This window comes from Delphinapterus leucas, chromosome 3 (assembly GCF_059928025.1).
Source record: "Delphinapterus leucas isolate spDelLeu-1000000601 "Yukka" chromosome 3, BTC_Dleu_Yukka2, whole genome shotgun sequence".
Taxonomy (NCBI): Eukaryota; Metazoa; Chordata; class Mammalia; order Artiodactyla; family Monodontidae; genus Delphinapterus; species Delphinapterus leucas.
Window position 1 is genome coordinate 153487170 of NC_143131.1, and position 22271 is coordinate 153509440.

The 22271-nt window shown below is 38.7% G+C and overlaps 1 protein-coding gene across 7 annotated transcripts in view; it reads left to right on the forward strand.

Moving 5' to 3' along the window:
* The window catches only part of LOC149749795 (UDP-N-acetylglucosamine--peptide N-acetylglucosaminyltransferase 110 kDa subunit-like), a 48434-nt gene that overhangs the window by 19393 nt on the left and 6770 nt on the right, over nucleotides 1-22271 (forward strand). For 6 of the 7 annotated variants that reach the window (XM_089908509.1, XM_089908508.1, XM_089908507.1 and 3 more), the window contains one exon: nucleotides 14170-16006. The exons of the other annotated variant lie outside the window; for it this stretch is intronic. In XM_089908509.1, coding sequence (XP_089764635.1) covers nucleotides 14170-15751 — 1582 coding nt within the window. In that variant the 3' untranslated portion in view covers nucleotides 15752-16006. The remainder of the gene's footprint in view (nucleotides 1-14169; nucleotides 16007-22271) is intronic. 7 annotated transcript variants of the gene reach the window in all.

Sequence of the window (22271 nt, forward strand, 5' to 3'; positions counted from 1 at the left end):
GTTAAGAGTGTAGTTTTTTGAGCTGGATAATCCTGGATTGGAGTCTCATATTTATTACCTCTTTTTTTTTCTGTTTTATTGAGGTATAATTGACAAAATTGTAAGGTAGTCAAAGAGTATATCATGATGATTTGATATACATATGCGTTGTAAAAGGATCCTTCCCATCACGTTAATTAATACATCTAACAGCTCATGACACCTTTTTGCTTTTTTTCTTTTTTTTGTGAGAACACTTAAGTTCTATTCTCTCCGAAAATGTTAGTTATACAATACTGCAGCTGAAAGTTTGTACCCTTTTACCAGTCTTCCCCTCTTTTCCCCACCCACACCCCAGCCCCTGGCAACCAGTTTTCTACTCTGTTTCTATGAGTGTGGCTTTTTTTCTTTTTAGATTCCATATATAAATGATATCATTCGTATTTATCCTGTCTGGCTTATTTCATCAGCATAATGCACTCCTGTTTCATCTATATTGTCACAAATGAAAGGATCTCCTTCATTTTTTAAGGCTGAATAATATTCCATTACCTCTTAAATGGGTGACTTTTGGTACATTGTTTACACTTTCTAAGCCTCAGGGTTTCTTTTCTTCTGTAAAAAAAAAAAAAAAATATATATATATATATATATATATACACAGGTTATTTTCTGATATGTGGAATGTTTGTTGAATAAACAGATAATTAGTTGAGATCATAAATGTGACACTTAGCACTGTATTAACATTTATTAATACTCTCCCTGTTAATTTCTACAATAAATTGTATAATAAGTAACAATAATAATAGTACTACTAGTAGTTTTAGAAAATGCATAGGATGTGCCAGTCATCATATACTGTACTATCCTCCTTCATGTGCACCACAAGTTACATGTGGATATCATCTTCCACATTGTTTCCTTTAAAGAAAATTGAAGCTCAGCAAGATTGAGTAGCTTGCTCCAGATGTGAACTCAGGTCTGAATCACTCCACATATAGGTTCTTAATGACTCCATGTCTTTAATTCCACATCTGCATTTGTTTGTTGTTGTTGTTTTTAACTTTCCAAGCATCTGATGTGAAATTCCTTTCTCTTTGGGGAATTTTCCACTTTGTGGGTCTTGGTGAGAAACAGAGCCTTCCTCTCGTTATACAAGCTGAACATGTCAGATACACTGTTTACTCACATGCTCAGTCTCCCTTACAGATGGAAAACAGTCGGGCGACCTCGGGTTGGCCAACTGCACCCTTCTCTTGGATTTTGAATTACAAATAAATGATGTAAAGAAGCAAGGCCAGCAGTGCTGGGTCAACCTCCTGTTTCCTGTTCCTGCTTGGTAGCAAGGCCAGCTAGGACTTATAACATCACTTTGGCCTGATCCTATAATTGCAATAGCATAGCCTTGGCTTTCGGTTGTTTAGTCTGCTTCTAGTTACTGAGACCTAACCATAAACTTCCAGAAGTTTCCTTTTCTGCTCAAATTAGCCGTATCTGGTTCCTGATGATTACAAATAAGACCTTTCCTGATATACAATGGTGACCTACTTATCCAGGCAGATGTAACATCGTCCTGGCGGGGACAGAGGGCAGGCAAGTTCCTTGAACAGCTGAACAAGAAGAAAAAGACCTAAGAAGGAAGAATTGAAGCCAGTTCTGCTTGTGTTATAATTCTACCCGCAGCTGCCTCTGTTTCACAGACCACATGCTAAGGACCGTGTCCCTTCCCCTGTAACAGACGAGCAAAGTAGACCCAGGCCTTCCAACCCAGAGACCAGCTGAGCTGTACCGTGGACAATCTAGGATGTGAAAGACTTCACTCAGTGTCTTTGTCACTTGACATATTGTTCCTCTCTTTGGGAAGTAGCTTCTTTGTGTGACAAGAATATGCTAAACCAACACTTAAGTGGACAGAGGTGAAAGATGCCAAAATTAGCTACAGAAAAAAAGGTGTAAAGACTTGTATTTTCTGTTATTTGAAGGTGTTAAGACCCCACATAGAATATGAGTCCTTTAAAGGAAAGTTGTGAATGGCCCAGGGAATGTTGAATTTCCATGTGGCCATATGTTCTTGATCGGTCACGATGATGATGATGGTAGCAGCAGTAGCATTTATCAGTGTTTCCTGGGTGAGAGGCACTTTATCCTAATGACCTTTTATCCCCATGACGACCCTATGAAGTAGGAAATACTGTTTCAGCATCTTCAGAGTTTTTCTTTCTTTTTTTTTTTTTAATCAGGAATTTACCCTAGATCACAGTTGGGTGGTAGAATGACCAGAACTGGACACTAGCCTTTCCTGAATTCCCAGAGTGTGATCTTAGCAGTTGTATTGCCTGATGCAGAGCCATGTAAATGTTGCCAAAGCAATGAAACGTGTACCTATTTCTAAGAGATTCTAACTCAGAAGCTCTGGGGTTTAAGTGCAGAGCAGTTGAGTGTGATTGTCTTTACAGACAGTAGATAACTTAAGAGAAGTTGTTTAAAAGTATATTTGCATATTGCACTACACTCTCATGTCTGTGATTGGTTAGCTATTGAGTAACTAACACAAATCCCAATCCCATCTCTAATCTCATTCATCTCTTGTATATTTGACCTAATTGAGGCAGTATTTTTTTTGTTCTTTCCCACAAACACACATCGAACATCCAAAACATGCTTACCATTTGTGAGCATATTCTCTTAGTTATTTAGGAGTTGAGTAAGAGTGAGAGAGAAGGGCTTCCCTGGTGGCGCAGTGGTTGAGTGTTCTGCCTGCCGATGCAGGGGACGCGGGTTCGTGCCCCAGTCCGGGAAGATCCCACATGCCGCGGAGCGGCTGGGCCCGTGAGCCGTGGCCGCTGAGCTTGCGCGTCCGGAGCCTGTGCTCCGCAACGGGAGAGGCCACAACAGTGAGAGGCCCGCGTACCGCAAAAAAAAAAAAGAGTGAGAGAGAAAAAGACACATAAATATGAAATACGGTCATCATTTTTTTAATATCCTTTATGTTGTTAATCCCTCTTAGCATTTACTGCCATTCACTCATTTGTATTATTTGGGGTATAGCAGTTTATTCACACAGCATTTTTACATATGGCTTATCATTTGTATTCTATTTTAATAACACTAATAATTATAGACTATTGACAAACTCATCAGACCCTACATATTCATTTCAAAATCATGAAAATAAGGTGGAAAATGAGGTGTAAAGTGGAAAATCTATGTGTACGTTTTCATTGGTGGAATGAGGAGCTACCTGAATATCACTCCTTTAGCTTTTCCTTCAAATGGTGCACTTTTTCCTCCATGCATAGGAGTCACTTCCATTAGGTAAACAGTAGTCTTGAGGGCAAACCTCAGAAGTAGAAACTGGAGAACTTTTCAGTTATGGTAAAATCAAACATATTTTTCTTCAGTAGTGAAAAAAAATTCTTCATGAGAAGTTCAACCACCGTGAGTTCCATGGTGAAAAACTTTCCCCTTATAGATGCAACTTCCCCCAGAATTCTGAGAAATGTCGGTAGTAGAGAGGGGTGTTGCATACACCTGTTTCATTTCCCTCTGACTTTTCCTTCTCCTTTCTCTATTGACATTAAAATCTATAGTGAAAGCACATAGTAAGCAGTCTAGGACAAAATCTAGAATTATTCTTATGTGATCAAATGTACTAAAATAACAAAAGCAAATCTTATTTCTAGCTAATAAAATAGCATTCCTTATATGATGTCATATTATGGTAGAAAAGAAATATATGCGTCTATTTTCTTCTATATTAAAACTGCTAAGGAGTGGGGACCCATGAACTAAATCAATTGTTTTGGGTTCAAGTTGTAGTTTTTAGTAGCCATCCTTCTTAGCAAGTTTTCAGCAGCAAATGTAGTTCGTTTACTATCACCACTAAATGTGCAATTGTGTAGATTTGTGGAAAAAAGTATTATCAAATACATATACTTTAAAATGATTTGTGTAAATTTATCTATTCATATTATTATTCTCCCCAAGTAAATCAAAATCTATATACTGTGTTTTTCTTCTATAGCTTAAAAGGGGAATGTATGTTGAAACTTATTCAAATATTTATTAGGTGTCTACTAAGTGCCAGGCACTCTACTAGGCAGTAGAGCTGTTGTATTAGAGGTGGAAAATGTCCTTGACCTCCAGAACTGATACTCTTGTAAGAGAAATACTGGGTCAAACTAAGTCAACAGTTTCTTTGCTACAGAGCTTTTTACCAGTCTTGTGAATTATGAGTCTCTGATAAGGAGATGTAGTGGACAACAGATCCCAAATTTATTTGAAATCTTTTCCTTCATGGACTGTCTCATAGGATTTATGATCCACTGAACACACTTGAGACACACTAGTTAGTATTCTGCAGTGGTTAGTTAATTGTTTTCTATTAAACAACTATATACTGAATCCATGATATTATTATCTGGATTTTTTGGAGGATACAATGATGTACATGGCCACTGTGATGATAAGGGGGTCCAGTTTAGTTAAGAAGAGAAACAAACCACAGGAGTTATAACTTAACGTAACAAAAAAATACACACACATATACATATATTTATATGTAAATTACTATTTATATAGTATACAATGTCTTCTGAAGAAGATAGAGTTGTTTGTAACTTGGGATCTCACAGGAGGTTTCACAGAGAAGGTAGACCCTGAGCTGGGCAGAATTTCAGTAAGTTAATTTGGTTCTGACCGTACGATAAAATCAGGTATTTGCACTGGTCAATCTGACCTTGATGGAACAGCATTCCATTTGCAGGGAATAGTGTGATCAAACATGCAGTGGTAGAGATTGCCAGATTGTAATATTCCAGTGCCTGGAAAGTGTTGGAACATCTGCTTTCTCCACGGTCTAGAAAAGTGAATCTCAAGTGAAATGGACGTATAATGGAGGCCAGTGCTCTTTGCTTTGTACACTGCTTTGATTCTACAACATACAACAATGTAGTGATCTGTTTCACATTGTCATTATTCGAGAGGGTTCTTAGTAACAGGAGTGGAAAAGGAAGACCTCCCTTCCTGTGTTTCTGCCCTATGCTCTTAAGCCAGAAAAGGTACCAACATCACTGACGTGACCTTGTCTCAGGTATCTATCAGGATCTACTAGAATCATTCTAGTGAAAGGTAACTAGACGTCCAAAGGACTTAAAAGATACACTATAACCTCTGTATACTTTATATACCTGGTGAAACAAAAATGTCACCTGAGTGGTCCCCTTCCCTAGAAATACCAGTATGTTTTTCCAGTGCATGGCAGAACTTTGCAGGTAAAACTGGGATAAAGGTGAAGAACAGTCTTAAAATTCTAGTCCTTGAACAGCACCTAACACACAACAGGTTTTCAATAATCTTAGCAACAGTATTCACAAATAATGACCGTCAGCGTAACTGCTCTTTTGTGCCAAAATACGTTACCATATTCCTTTTTTTCCTTCAGCTTTACAACTTGGGTTCTACTATTGTTTCCATTTTACAGATTAGGAAAGTGAGTCTCAGAGATGCTAAGTCACTTGGGCAAGGTCACAGAGCTTGCAGGAGATAAACCTGCACCCTTACTGTTGGATCCTACCAACCAGACCATAATTTAAGTCCTTCAAAATATACCTCAGAACCTTTGAGTAAATTAATGAATAAATCCTCCTAGTCAGACTGACCAGATCATTATATTAGGTTCAGCTATAAGTGGAGGAAAGTCATAATCATAGTTGGACAGTTAATACAGTAATTTACTTGCTTTGAATTTTCTAAATGATGTTTAGCTGGTAGTTTCATGATGATAACCATCGAATAAAAACAGGCATATTTTGGTGTTTGGAATAAGATCTCGTATTGAGTAAAATACGTATTGATTCCTAGACCTATATGATGTGAGTAACAGATGACATTGAGATGTCGTCTAGAAGTACTCCTGTGCAGTTCATCATGTCAACCCAGCTAATAATTTTAGAATGTTCAGAGTGAATAATATATGCAGCCATAAAGCATATTTCTAATCAATGCAAATAATATTTTTCCTATGCTAAACCCAGAGTTAAGTTATAACACGCATCATAAGATTAATGGGCCATGTTTTCTTCATCACTTTGCTAAATTTCTTAGTCTGGAAACCATTCAGAAGGTTGCGAATTGGAGCTGAGCAGTAGTAGTGACACTGTGCCTCTGATGATGAAACTATTTCCACCCCGACCCCTACTGCTCCCTTCTTGGGAAAGAAGGCAACATGTCTCCTAGAAAAAGTCACAGGTTTATAAGCTGGCTTGTATAATACGTTTGGAGGAATAGTGTGTCTTTTAAGCAGAGCCTATCTCGGCATATAAAATAATTTTTACCTACCATTTAATGAAATTAACACTCACTTTGAGGCTCGGTCTTTTGCCATTTGACTCCTGGATCACGTCTATGGATATATTTTTTTCTTGAGACGAAGTGTGAACCCAATATAGTATCCATCATTCAGTCTATCTAGCTGATGTACATCCTCTGAAGCACAAGCTCCCTGAGGCCAGGCACTTTATCTGCTCTATCAGTGTAGCCCTGATGCCTAGTGTCTAGCTTTTGGAGATTCTTAATAAACATTTGTACTGAATAAGGTATGTATATGGTGAGCAAAAGTTGGCTTCCCATTTTACAGTCAAGAGTATCCCACTCTTGTTCTGTGAACACTGGATAGCAGAATCTTACTGTTATTTTTCTGTTCCCTTTGCAAGATTCCTGAAAGGGCATTCCTGTCCTTAGAATGTCCATCTCCTCCCATCTTCCTGGAGAATAACTCTTCTTTCTGAAATACTTAGCCCCATTATTGACTCTTTAAGACTGAATGTATTACCTCCTTACAAACAGGAAAATGCAGTGCTTTTTTTTTTTTTTCGACAATTTATCACCAGAAAATTATTCTAGCACCTGAAATTCTGGACCTAAAATGCCTGGACTAGTGGTTCTCAAAGTCTGGTACCCAGACCAGCACATCAGCTGCACGTAGGAATTTTTAGAAGTGAAAGTCTTGGGTCCTGCTCCAGACCTGCAGACTCGGACACTCTGGGGGTGGGGCCCACTACCTGTTTCAGGAAGCTCTCTGGGTGATGCCGATGCATACTCAAGTGTGAGAGCCACTGCTTAGACCTAGAGCTTAAGGTTTAGGCTTTGGACAGATCTGAGTCCTAAACACTACTGAGACACTGGAGTGGCCATGAGCAAGTTACTTCTGGGAACCTCTTAGCATCTGTGTGCCTTGCTTAGCTAATAGTGATTTTAATTAATTAGAATAATGCACACGGTGTACTCAAGAGAGTAACCAAAGCATACGTTATGTTCCATAAATTCTAGCTGTTTACCATTATCATCAATCAGAGCTTACTGACACATCCTGAAGACATTCTTCTAATAAGTGTAATAATGTGGTTTGTAAAATTAACAGCTTAGAAGAGCATATTACGAAGTTCATCAGACAGGGTCTCAGCAGGAAATCAGGGGTACATCAATAGGGATAAATTGAGCCCAATGTAGAGAATCAAGAGATAGTGTAGTGCCCTGGGTTCAGTAAAAGTGTGGCTACTTTATAGGAGATGAAAGAGAAAGGAAGCCTTGCTGGAGAGAGAGTCCTCCCCAAAGATGCTGTGATGCCCCACAGAGAAGCACTATACGTTAGTTGGGGGATGCAGCCAACTCCCAGCAATTTGGCAAGAATTAATACCCTAACTTCACTCCCCTCCTTCATTCCCTACAATCTTCTATTGGTACTCTTCATTGGTGAGCCAAACAGAAGCCAGAGCAAGGACACTTACTAAGATAGGCCATGCAAGCCATCCATGTAGAGTTGGGTGGAGAAAGGATGTGGAAGGGCAAATAGGACATATTTCCCGCAGGTGGTGAGCGAGCTGTAAAATCACTCGCCCTTCTAACATCATTGCCATTGCAGGAGCACGGAGGAGCAAGTGGTTAGTTCTGACTTGGCAGATCCAGGAGACTGTAGGACAGAACTGGTATATGAGTTGGGCTTTAAAGGTAGATTTGAATTTTAATGGAGAGTATGGAGTAAGAAATGGTGAAGAACCAAGGGAAAGGGAGATTCATTGCAAATGGAGAAAAGAAAAGTGGCATAAAGACAAGAAAAGTCAAGACTTACGGAAGAGATAGCAAATACTCTGCGTGTGACTGGAGCAGAGAATGGGTAGACAAAGGCTGGAAGTTAAGATGAAGTCATCCTTGAATAACATTAAAGTTTCCTCCTTTAACCTCAATTTCCACCTTCTACTCCCTTCACTAACATTGGAAAATTAAAAGTGAATTTGACTGGGTTGGTGGCAATGGCAGTATGAAGCAAAGAGAGGAGAATAAGAGTAAAAAATTTAGTAGTACCTTGGTGAAGCTGGGTAAATGATGGGTGGTGGTGTCACGTCAAAGCATGGGCAAGTGATTGTGACAAATATAGGCTTATTTCTTGACTATATGACTTCAGTTAAGGTACTTAAGCCCTCTAGGCTGCAGTCTCCCAACCTGTAAAATGGGGATAAAACCTCGCTTCCTCCAAGGTTTCTGTGAGGATCTAATGAGAAATGGAAGTAAGAGTTGAGTCCAGTAATCAGTTTTTAATACATATAAACTAATGTGAGGATAAGGGTAAGAATACTTGCTATCATTTATTGAATACTTATTATGTGTCCAATATTGTGCTAGTCTATTTACATATCTTTTCTCACTTAGCTTTCTTTTAGCTGCCTTTCTATAGGCAAGAGATAACTGATGGCTCAGTTATGAGGAAATGCAGTTGTGAGGAAAATGTCAGAGGGAAAATGTACCAGAAAGTTAATTCCTAATGGATCTGTCAGCCTTAAACAGAGCATGTCTGTGCTAAAATGTATAAAATATCTGTGCTAAAACTACTCAATTGGGCAAGTTTTGATAAAGTATTAACTTAATGAATAGGCATAAACAGCTTGGAGCTTTTTGGAGGGTATGTGGTAATCTTAGTATTGGTGTGATGACTTTTGAAAGTTCTATGGCGTATAGAAGTCAAAAAGAAGACCCGGAAATTGGGAGAACTCTCTCTGAAAGTTATTGGGGAAGTCTGGCTAGTAAGACTCCAAAAGGGAGAATCAGTAAGAGGCCAGGTTATTCATAGGCCTTCTAAGAATGTGTCCATGAGAAATATTTACAATGATTGGATGCCGGAATAAAGGAGAACACTGGCTCCATAAATGGTAACTTATTTTACACAAACAGGCTAATGATAAAAATAATGCAAATCTGATGGATTTTTAAGAGTTTCATTGACCAAACTGAGACAAAAGTGCATAACAGCTAGATGCTCATAGTTTTAATCAGTTCCCTTTGGAGTCAAGCAAAGATAGCACCTGAAATGGTAAGGGACGTTTATGCAAGGTCACCAAGATTTTTGGTGGTGCATTTGGGATATAAACCCATTTCCATAAGAATTCTTTCAGAAGTCAAATGTTTGCTTGTCAAAAAGAGCATGAACTTACTTCCAGGAAAAGTTCTTAAGAAAAAATAATTTGAGTAATGAAGAACACTGATGTAACAGTTACTTTAATTTAAGAACCCAGAAATAGAGGTAAAGAGTAAAGCAATTATGGGTTAAGAGTCTGCATAAATTCCCCTGGAAGGGGGATATGGTCAGAGATGGCAATTTGAAAACAGTGAGTCACCAAAAGTAAAAGTTTAAATTACAAGCTGTTTTGGGGGTCTTCAAGAGAGGTTTTATAGATAGAACAACAACAGCAGCAAGGATAAGATATAACGCTGTCATGTAGACTGCAGCCTGAAAAGAAAGCATTGCAGAAAAGCCACATCATCCTGAATTTATATTTCCGTGCATTTGAACAGATTGGAGAGCAGTAAAGTTGTTTTAAGAGCGAGTGATTTAAGTCAGCCAGCTTGTGAATAATACGAGATATTTTTGCATTTACATTAACTTATGTCCATAAATAACGAACTTTAACAATGAACAAAATCCATAATCCTGATAATGCTAAGAAAACTGGAAAGATACCTTTACCTTGAAAAGACAGGATAAAGAAGACAGCATAGAAATTTAGGGAGATTGCAGTTTTGGAAAAATCATATTAACATTTATTAGCTGCTACAGCTTTGAAATGTGATGATTTAAAGAAAGAAGTAGACTGTTGATTTCTAAAAGGTAATGTGTTGGCTGAAAGAGAAGAGAATCTTGTTGAGACCTAAAGTGTTCTTTTAAGGATATATTTCAATGTCATTTCAAAAAATAAACGCATTTCCCATAACAAAACAGTGAGGTTAATGGAATCATGCAGGTGAAAGCTTTTTGGCCCGAAGGAGTTCCATCCTTTGGAACAAAGTTTTATTGTTGAACACACCATGACCCAGGCCTGTGAGTGCCAGCACAGTGGCTGTTTTTACAAGATCTGGTACAATATTCACAGTAGTTCTGGCCTTAGCACTAGCCAAGGATCATTCTTTTTGTATCTTCCTGATTGCTTCCTCTACAGAAATGGGATAATCCCTCCTCTTCTAAACTGGAAAGTAGTTTCTTCCCTCAGTAAAACTAGTTTCTTCTCCAGGTTGAACTTTTCCAACTCTTAGAGGTCTAAAATGAATGATAGGAAACATACTATATTTGCATCTATTTTTATTTAAGAGTTATCTAAGGAGATTTATCTAATTAAATAGGAATTTCCTAACAGATGCCAAAATAAACAATCAACAAGTTTTCTTTAAAGATCATATATATTATATAACAAGATCCACCTAAGAGTTAAAATATAAGTAGGTATACAATTCAACTATTTGAAGATAATTTTTCTTCTTACCACTGAAGCAATAAGCAGGTAGTAGTACAATTTGGGGAAAACAATATTTCTGGCTTTTGTTTATTTTAATTTGTGATATTCATGAGATCTTTTGTGAAGCCTTTGGGTATATAGTAAAATTAATGGGTTTTTAACTTTGTATCGACTCGTACTTTTGTAGGTTTTAAATTTTTCTTCTGGCTTTAATTTATGCTATCTCCTTTTACTTCTTCATTTAGAAATAATGTATTTTTCTCAGGATTGCAATCTCAGTGCAGTCCTCTACTTTTCTATTTGTTGGACGTTCTCTTAGACATCTACATTTTTATCTAGTTAGTACCTTTTTAGTTTTTTATACAATTGATAAGAACTCTTTAATCTTATGAATTCTTTATATTTTCTCTTTGGAGACAAGATTTATAGGGATTTCCTTGGGCTTAAACTAGAAAGAAAAACGAATTTGCATATGAAATGTTGAAGGCTTTGTTACAAAGTGGACTAACATTATATGTATGTTTGAAATAAACTGCTTCAACCGGAGCACCTAGCTGTTAACCTCCAGATTAATATCTGTCATAAAATATGTGCGTGCTTCCAACACATGGCATTGCCTCCTATTACTGCATGTCCAGGAGAAATTGTTTTGTCTTGTAGCAAAAGACATTAGCTCTTTGCACATTTTTTTTTTTTTTTTTAATGACAGCTATCCAAAAATCAAGCGTTCCCTTGTATGTGAGGACAGAAAAGGACAATTTTTAGACAGGTCTAATATCCAGTTGTACCTTTCAGTCACTTAGAGAGAAGGCTTAGACCCCTGAAGCCCAAAGTCACAGGTTTTTTAGGATTATGGTGGTATATACTTCCAGTTTATAGAAAAAAAAATGCGTTGTAGAAAATCCAAGTTAAATTAGGACTCAAATCCAAGTTAAATCTAGAACTAAAGTTTTACTGCCCCAAATACTTGTAAACTCTAGGTTACTGCTCTGTTGTCCATTTCATCAGTTGCAGAATATTCAAGTTAGCCTTTCAGTGCTAACAAGAACATAAAAATGCATTATGTCTAAAAGCAGAACATGATTGCCAAGGCAGATCTGCGCATTACCTGAGAGTTTGGGGGGCCACCCAAGCGGCATCTACTTGTTTGCTACTGACCTTCAGTTAGACTTGCTCAAGAATTGTTACAATGTAGTAACATACACCCTTATGTACTCTTGAGTTTATTGAAAACACACAGCAAATGTGCACACACACACACATACACACCAGCACACACCTACTCTAGAGCCTAGAATTTTAAGAGTCAGAACTTTTTACTTGCTTCTGGATTAAGATGGACCCTGTATTTCCTCAGCATGCTAATTAGAAACTCTATAAACAATTCAAAACCAGCTTAAAATTCTGTTTTACAAAAAAAAATTGATGTTAAATATTATCCTCATAGAGTTCTACTCTGACTTTTCAAATTGTTTTTTTCTCCCTTCATGGGATAAACAGTTAGGGTTTCTTTTTCTTTGTTTTTGTATCTCTCATTGTAAAAAATTCTATCTTGAAAGCTGATTTATTATTTCTTCCTTAGCATGGATGACATGGAAACAAAGATGATATTTCATCAGTCTTGTTTTTATTTAAGTTGAAAGGTTATATATTTCTACTGTCTACTGCAATACTGCTAAATATTTTTATAGTGCTTGTAAATCTTATGACATTATTTTTTTAGTTTGTATTTAAGGCATTTACTCAAAAGGGACCATATGCCTCAGTTCATGTCACTCTATCATCAGTGTGTATGGTCACTCTATTTTCTAATACTTTTAAGATTGGTTTTGGCCCCAACGTTCCTCTGCCAGATTTATTTCCTTTATTTTCCCCTATGTAGCACCATTTGGGCCATTTAATATGTAATCTCCCAACTCACCTTTATAGTTATTTTAAACATATGTATATATTTGAAATACCGAATTGTTTTGTATTTTCTAATTTTTGCAAAAGTAGTATCGACTACAAATCACATCCTATTCTTTTATTTTCTACTTTCATCTCTACACTTCCAGTGTCGAAGGCTGGACACATCTGCCCACTTTAGTACTCTGGCAATTAAACAGAACCCTCTTCTGGCAGAAGCCTAGTCGAATTTGGGGAATGTGTACAAGGAAAGAGGGCAGTTGCAGGAAGCAATTGAGCATTACCGGCATGCATTACGTCTCAAACCAGATTTCATCGATGGTTATATTAACCTGGAAGCTGCTTTGGTAGCAGCAGGTGACATGGAAGGGGCAGTATAAGCTTACGTCTCTGCTGTTCAGTACAATCCTGATTTGTACTGTGTTCGCAGTGACCTGGGGAACCTGCTCAAAGCCCTGGGTCGCTTGGAAGGAGCCAAGGCATGTTATTTGAAAGCAATGGAGACGCAACCGAACTTTGCAGTAGCTTGGAGTAATCTTGGCTGTGTTTTCAATGCACAAGGGGAGATTTGGCTTGCAATTCATCACTTTGAAAAGGCTGTCACCCTTGACCCCAATTTTCTGGATGCTTATATCAATTTAGGAAATATCTTGAAAGAGGCACGGATTTTTGACAGAGCTGTGGCAGCTTACCTTTGTGCCCTAAGCTTGAGTCCAAATCATGCAGTGGTACGTGCCAACCTGGCTTGTGTACACTGCGAGCAAGGCCTGATAGATCTGGCAATAGACACCTATTGGTGAGCTATTAGATTGCAACCACATTTCCGTGATGCTTACTGCAACCTAGCCAACGCTCTGGAAGAGAAGGGCCGTGTTGCCAAAGCAGAAGATTGTTATAATACAGCTCTGCGGCTGTGCCCCACCCATGCAGACTCTCTAGCCAATATCAAAGGAGACCAGGGAAACATTGAAGAGGCAGTTCGCTTGTATTGTAAAGCATTAGAAGTCTTCCCAGAGTTTGCTGTTGCCCATTCAAATTTAGCAAGTGTATTGGAGCAGCAGGGAAAACTGCAGGAAGCTCCGATGCATTATAAGGAGGCTGTTCGAATCAGTCCTACCTCGGCTGACGCCTACTGTAATATGGGAAACACTCTAAAGGAGATGCAGGATGTTCAGGGAGCCTTGCAGTGTTATACTCCTGCCATTCAGATTAACCCTGCATTTGCAGATGCCCACAGCAATCTGGCTTCCATTCACAAGGATTCAGGGAATATTCCAGAAGCAATTGCTTCTTATCGCACTGCTCTGAAGCTTGAACCTGACTTTCCTGACGGTTATTGTGATTTGGCTCATTGCCTGCAGATTGTCTGTGATTGGACAGACTATGATGAGCGAATGAAGAAGTTGGTCAGCATTGTGGCTGACCAGTTGGAGAAGAATAGGTTGCCTTCTGTGCAGCCTCATCATAGTATGCTCTATCCTCTTTCTCATGGCTTCAGGAAGGCTATTGCTGAGATCCTTGGGAACCTCTCCTTGGATGAGATCAGTGTCCTTCGTAAACCACCGTATGAACATCCAAAAGACTTGAAGCTCAGTGATGGTCGACTGCGTGTAGGATACGTGAGTTCTGACTTTGGGAATCATCCTACTTCTCATCTTATGCAGTCTATTCCAGGCACGCACAATCCTGATAAATTTGAGGTATTCTATTATGCCCTGAGCCCAGATGACTGCAGAAACTTCCGAGCGAAGGTGATGGCAGAAGCCCATCATTTCATTGATCTTTCTCAGATTCCATGCAATGGGAAAGCAGCTGATCGCATCCATCAAGATGGTATACACATCCTTGTAAATATGAATGGTTATACCAGGGGTGCTCGAAATGAACTCTTTGCTCTCAGGCCAGCTCCTATTCAGGCAATGTGGCTGGGCTACCCTGGAACAAGTGGTGTGCTTTTCATGGATTATATCATCACTGATCAGGAAACTTCACCTGCTGAAGTTGCTGAGCAGTATTCTGAGAAACTGGCTTATATGCCCCATACTTTCTTTATTGGTGATCATGCCAATATGTTCCCTCACCTGAAGAAGAAAGCAGTCATCGATTTTAAGTCCAATGGGCACATTTATGACAATCGGATTGTGCTGAATGGCATCGACCTCAAAGCATTTCTTGATAGTCTCCCAGATGTGCAAATTGTCAAGATGAAATGTCCTGAGGGAGGAGACACCGCAGACAGCAGTAATAGAGCTCTTAATATGCCTGTCATTCCTATGAATACTATTGCAGAGGCAGTTATTGAAATGATTAACAGAGGACAAATTCAGATAACAATTAATGGATTCAGTCTTAGCAATGGACTGGCAACTACCCAGATCAACATTAAGGCTGCCACTGGAGAGGAGGTTCCCCGTACCATTATTGTAACCACACGTTCTCAGTACGGGTTACCGGAAGATGCCATTGTGTACTGTAACTTCAATCAGTTATATAAAATTGACCCATCTACTTTGCAGATGTGGGCAAATATTCTGAAGCGTGTTCCCAATAGTGTACTGTGGCTGTTGCGTTTTCCAGCAGTAGAAGAACCTAATATTCAACAGTACGCACAAAATATGGGCCTTCCCCAGAACCGTATCATTTTTTCACCTGTTGCTCCTAAAGAGGAACATGTTCGGCGAGGCCAGCTGGCTGATGTCTGCTTGGACACTCCACTCTGTAATGGACACACCACAGGGATGGATGTCCTTTGGTCAGGGACACCCATGGTGACTATGCCAGGAGAGACTCTTGCTTCCCGAGTTGCAGCTTCCCAGCTCACTTGTTTAGGCTGTCTTGAGCTTATTGCTAAAAATAGTCAAGAATATGAAGACATAGCTGTGAAACTGGGAACTGATCTAGAATACCTGAAGAAAATTCGTGGCAAAGTCTGGAAGCAGAGAACATCTAGCCCTCTGTTCAACACCAGACAATACACAATGGACCTAGAGCGGCTCTATCTACAGATGTGGGAGCATTACGCAGCTGGCAACAAACCTGATCACATGATTAAGCCTGTTGAAGTCACTGAGTCGGCCTAAATAATGACTGTGTGCACAGGAGAATTACCCTGTACCTGAGCCTCAACCTTCCGGGGGAAAGGCAACTACTTTCTCCTTATCTGTACAATACCATGTTGCAGATGGGTGACAGACAATGATAAGATAGCACAGCCAGACTTGCTTCCTGCATGATCATGATCACGATAGGGAGAGACACAAGAGATGGGAAACTGCTGCTCCACAAGGAGTCTCCATAGAATTTTGCAGCATCCAGGTGTCTGGAAGGTCTGGAAGGTAAGTCTGGAAGGTCTGATCTCCCTTGGTCTTCCATGGGATGGATGGTTAGTGTGGAAGGGAGATAGAGATTGCCCAGCCGTTTTGTGATTATCATGGATTGATTGAGTCTTCTGGATTAATATTTTTCTTTATATTTTGGGTATTGGAGCTTTTAAAAATGTTTGGTTTCAGGTATTTTTATTCATGTGAAGTGTATATGATTCTCTTGAGATAAGGTTTTAAGCTAAAATATTCCTTGTTTTAGTTTCTGAACTCTACAGATAAATGGGGACTTTGCTGCTGTAGTCTTTTTATAGGTTTTATAAACCACTTGAGCCTACATCAGTCATTTTAGTTTGTGACATAATGTTTGGAACTATCAGTGCTTTGTTGGTTTATAGATGATGGCTTAAATTCTTTTCCTGGTCCGCTTCCTTCTTCCCTTTCCCCCACTTTAAAAATTCTCCTGTAACTTGGCTAACAAAACACCAAGTCTGATTCAAAACCTCCCGGAGTGTTTCTCTTAGCTCGAAGGGACTGTCCCTACTTGTTCCCCTCCTTGTTCCATTCCATGGGAGATAAATCACCAGGGCCCAGAAATCAGAAAGAATGTAAAATGAGACAAGCAAAGCTGTCTCCCCCCTGCACATGCAGGTTATTTTTGATGCTTCTGGGTTTATGGGTTTTCTCCCAGGGAAGTTAACCTTGAGCCGAGACAGTCTGTAGATAATGTAAACCACCATCTGGCAACCTTCCTTTTTCTAGTCTATATAATCTGCAACTGTAGCAGGAAGGTGTGAGTCTTCCTTTGGTTCCAGAGTGAAATGCGAGTTGGAGTTGGAGTTGGAAAAGAGGCCCACAACCAAGTGTTAGAGAAGGAAATGTGAAGTCATTAGTGAAAAACCAGGTTGAAGTTAAGGTGAAGAGGCATGAGGAAATGGTCAACTGTTACAGTATTACAAAGATCATCAAGAAGCATATCCATGAATGTGGTTTGTATTGCAATCTGCTGAAAAAGAGACAAGTATCCTGGCCTGGCCTTCATGGAGATTATATTTTATTGATTCTGATAATAGATTATTGTTGAAAAGGGCCTCCTATAAATTATAACCATGCAAAGGCAGCAAGATAATTTTTTTTCTTTATGTATGTGTTTCTCATTCCTCCTCACTTCTCTCTTAGGGGAAGAGAAAATCACACACAAAAAAATGTCAAGTCTCAGCTATTCCTTTTCAAAATAATTTTTTTCCAAATTCCAGTGGAGGCAATAGGTTAACTGTTAAGATTTGTAAGGCTCAAAAAGCTAGATTTTTTACAAAGTGTACCCAAATTTTATTCTATAGCTAATAGCTTTGGAAAGAATGTGTCATGATGCAAAGTTGGAAAAAGCTGGTTTTTCTTCCGTGAATGACTTCAGTGTGTTGGGAGAAGAGGCAGAGAAGAAATCAAAGTAATTAAACATGGGGTGAGTTTTCCTGATAGGGGACTCTAGTGCTTTAAAATAGACTAGATAACCCTAGGGATAAGCTGAGGGTAGAACAGACCAATGCCTCATTTCCAATCTGGTACCCTGGAAGAAAACAGTGTATTTCCTTTGAAGTCTTGAGAGGTTTCTCTTCTGCTTTGTTTTGGTTTTGGTTCATTTTGTAATCAACCTTATTAAGGTATCATTTACATACAATAAAATGCAGACATTTTTAGTCAATAGTTCAGTGACTTTTAATTAATGTATACATTTGTATAACTACCACCCCCATAAAGATAGATAACAATTCTAAAACCCTAGAAAGTTTCCTCCTAGGCTTTTGCAAAAGTATCCCCATCTCCCACCCCAAGGCAACCACGGATCTGTTTTTTATCTTTAGAGATGACTTTTGCCCAGTTTAGAATTTCATGTAAGTTGAATAATACAGTAGGTGCCCTTTTGATCTGGCTTCACTTGCTCAGCATATAGTTTTTGAGATTCATTCATGTTGGGATGTTTTAAACCAGGACTTTAGCCTGGGTGGCTGATGTTGTCTGAAGGCACTTATAGGTACATCTGAGTCTCTGGCATTGTCACTGTCTGTTCTTGGCTCCGTATTTTCAACTTTACTAAGCAGCACAAGGTTGAAGTAAGGAAGATCATTGTCAGTATAATGGAGGTGAAGTGGGTTCTGTTATATAATATTCTCAGCAAAAATTGACCTGCTTGGAATCATTGTGTTGATAATTGACAAGAATACTCTTCTTCCAAAAACCTTGGTACTATAAAACTTCTAAAGGACGCTGTCCTAGGACTCTTTTAGTTTTCATTTTTTGGGAAACATTTCTGGAAAATTCAAATGTTCACAACCTGAAAGAAGCAATTATTCACCTGAAGGCTGACTCTGCTAAAGTTGAGTTGTCCGACCTTTACATGCTGATAGAAGCCAAATAGCCTTGCAAAACAATGCTCTCTTATTGGATATAAGCATATAGATTGTTTAAGATGGACGTGTATATGCAGTAAAGTGAAAAAACAGAGAATCTTTGGGTTTCCCTTGCTGGGTTTTTTTTATTTTTTCATTTAAGTTTCTATAGCGTATGCTAATAATTCAGGGTAACCTCAGGTTAGTTTTAGTTCCACTCTTTACATAAATGTTGAAGTACTCCATACCCACCATTTTCCTACCTTCCTTCTTTTCTTCCATCTTTCCTTTCTCACTTCTTATAATCCATTATACTTAATCCTGCATTTGCTGAGGTGGCACTTAGTGTAGGAAAATACTGTGAAATTTTGCTGTTCAGAATGCATGTTGACCAAATTCTATATTGAGAAAAGGTCTGAATTTACCCAGAGTAACCCTTTCTCAGAGTCTTTGAATAAAGGCCATAGAAAGTGGGCTATATATAATATCCTGACAGGTATGTAGAATTCATAGCAATTGCCCTCAAAGAGCTTACCTATCGTAGATGCATATGAATGCATTTAATGATTGCTTTATTGGCAGCAGTGCCATCATACATGGTCTGTTTGGTTTTATATCATTCTCATTACCTGCTGATTACCACTGTATACATTGCAAATGGAATGGTTTCTATGGCTTGTGAACTTAACGGCCAAATAATATGTAATTTATTGCACACTTTAGTGTAGAAGATGGAGACTCCATAACTTTTCGTGTGTGCTTTGCCCCTTTGGAATGTATTACCCTGAGATCAGGCAAAGTAATAAATTTATTTCAAATGTGCGTGATAGCTAAACATCAGTTAGGAATGGTGGGCAATATTTCTTCTTCCAGCAACATAACAGTGTTTAAAGACTAAGCCATTGAACGTGGAGTTACTGAACATGGGACTCAGTTCACTGGGATCCCTTCTTAGAAAAATAAAGCAAAACTTGAATTGGATTTGTGTGGCTTATTCAAGTAGTAACTTATCAGCTACATCTTGAACTTAATTTGTCACAAACATTTGGTATTTTATTAACTCTCTTCCCCTTCTTCCCCCGACTCTCACGAGAATGGATCATGAGTATCTTAAAACATACTAAGTCGTCTTCCATCCCTGTTACTCTAACTACAAGAGCACACTTTCCTTATCCAATGCAACTTACTGTCTTTTAGAGTAGCTGTGCTTTTAATTCTGTACAAAATTACAACCAGCAAAGAGAAACATTTTCAAGGAGCCACCACATTGTAGAGCTTTAGAAAGAAGACTTTAGAATTAAGGGCAAATATATCAATTTATAGCTAAAGCACCTGAGGCCTAAAGTAGGCAGGTTACCATCGAGGTCAGGGAAAGTGGTGGAAGATCAGGTTTCAAGCTGAGGAAGAGTCTAGAGGGACTCAATCTGAGCAGGTCAAAAACTGAAATGAGACGACGAATGTTCTGGGAAGGCTGGCATGTGGCCTCAAGTGTGGGATTCAGACACGGAGTGGGCCCGGGGGGAACTGAGCTTCTGCAGTAGGCAGAGAAGTCCACCTCCTCTCCGGAAAGTGCCGCTGACATCAGGGAGTTGAGGGGAAAGAGCAATGAGTTCCAGTCCACCTGAGAAAGCAGGCCAGTCTGATTAACTCTGAATTTAGGCTTATTTCAGATACTTCTTGAGAAAGAACTTGGACAAGAGCAAGTCCCACGCAGCCTCTTTTAAATCCATGCCCAGTATTTTCTGGTGGAGTTGCTTAAACCCTCCAAGTGACTCCAGCATTTTAATTTCACTCTGTAAATAATTCCGACAGTTCTATGATTGATTATTTAATGGGCAAATAAGTAGGGTCACAAAAGAGTGTGAATGTATTTTACAGAATGAGGATGGGCGGGGTGGAGCAGTCTGGAATAGGACACCAATAAAAAGGGATCTTGGTAAAGAAGAACGTCTATTAGAAATGGAGAGGAATTCGCAAGGAAATTAGTGCCTGACTCCACGCCCTTCTCTCTGCATGTTTAAAAGCTAGTTTCTAATTTTATTTTCATAGGAGATGTCTCTGTGATGAATTGTCTTTTACCTCCACACTAGTTATCACATGGACATATTGTGAAGTTTGTGTGAGAGAAAGCAAGTATTAGAATTTCTCTTGCAAGCAGCCATAAGCACTGCCTGGAACAGTCTAGGATAGAAGGAGAAGGAAAGGAAGGTGGAAACAAAGGAGAAAGACAGCTGATGATGCTGGAGTCTCTCGCTGGGATTTGTGGTATCTCATTTTGAAACTAAGTACAGAAAGTCAGAACTTGACTGATTGTTTCTTGATCACGGTTTGTTTTCATTTTTGCTTTTTTCGTGCTCTCTCATCAGTTATTCCAGCCAGTGCCATGTCATTTTCAGTTTCAGTAAGTAAGCATGCCTGTCTTGTTTCCATTTGCATTATTCATGCAAACGTTGATTGAACTGATGACCCCGAGTTATCACGGAAACATTAAATACACCAGTGGATACATTTCTTAATTTTAGAAAAAAATTACCGAGTGAAGGTTAAAACAACTCCTCTTCATTTTGTCATTTTAAAAATACTTCTCCTAACATGCAATACCTCATTGCCTAACAATGCCAGATAAATGAAGAATTCCTATGTATTCCTGAATGCAGGCTAGTCTGTATATTTTTTGGCAGGTATGACCGTTACCGAGGGTAACGGCCTGGTTTGCTGGCCATGTCCTGTCTCCTAGAAAGTTGTACTTTCTGTTTTCTTTCAGTTGGTCCATTGGATATCAGAGGTGAATTTATAAAACTATACTTCCCTTTACACTTACTTTGTTTTGTTTTGTTTCCCTTGAAGACTAGTTGATTGACAATGTTGTGTTTCAGGTGTACAGCTAAGTGATTCAGATATATATATATTTCTTTTTCAGATCCTTTTCCTTTATAGGTTATTACAAGGTATTGAATATAGTTGCCTGTGCTATACAGCAGGACCTCGTAGTTTATCTACTTTATTTATAGTATACCCTTACTTTCTGTGATCCACGCTGGTCAGACCACATAATTATTTTCACTTCTGATATAATTTTTTCCGGTCCAACCTCAAATCTTTGATAAGAAGATATTTTAAAATAAGTTTAGCATGTGTGTGCTCTAAATCCAACAGTAGTTATTAGAGATATGATTTTGCACTAGGTATTCCTCCCTTTTTTGTTCTTGGCCAACCAATTGAAAATTAGTTTTTATTTTCTGGTTGATTTGCTAGATGTTTATGACTATAATAAAAGTCTTAAATTTTGTCTCATATCTTAAAACACAATCTGAATTAGCAATGGATATTGTGCCATACATAGGGGCTGTGATATAAATATAGTTTCTAACTTCAAAAACATATAACCTAGAAGGGAACACAGACACATATGCAGCAATTATGGTAACTGCATTTGTTTACTAAGTGAAATAGTACTGAGATGGATAAAGTGCTAGCGAGCCTTGAACAGGCAAATCAGCTGCAAAAATAGATGCGCAGTTCTTTAAAAATCTTTTTAACATTTTTCCAGGTACATGTAGAATATAACTTAGCATAAAAACGGTATGGGTTTGAGGATATGGGGAGGGGGAAGGTTAAGCTGTGACAAAGAGAGTGGCATGGACATATATACACTACCAAACGTAAAATAGATAGCTAGTGGGAAGCAGCCGCTTAGCACAGGGAGATCAGTTCGGTGCTTTGTGACCACCTGGATGGGTGGGATAGGGAGGGTGGGAGGGAGACAAAAGAGGGAGGGGTTATGGGGATGTATGTATATGTATAGGTGATTCACTTTGTTATAAGGCAGAAAGTAACACACCATTGTAAAGCAATTATACTCCAATAAAGACGTTAAAAATAAATAAATAAGT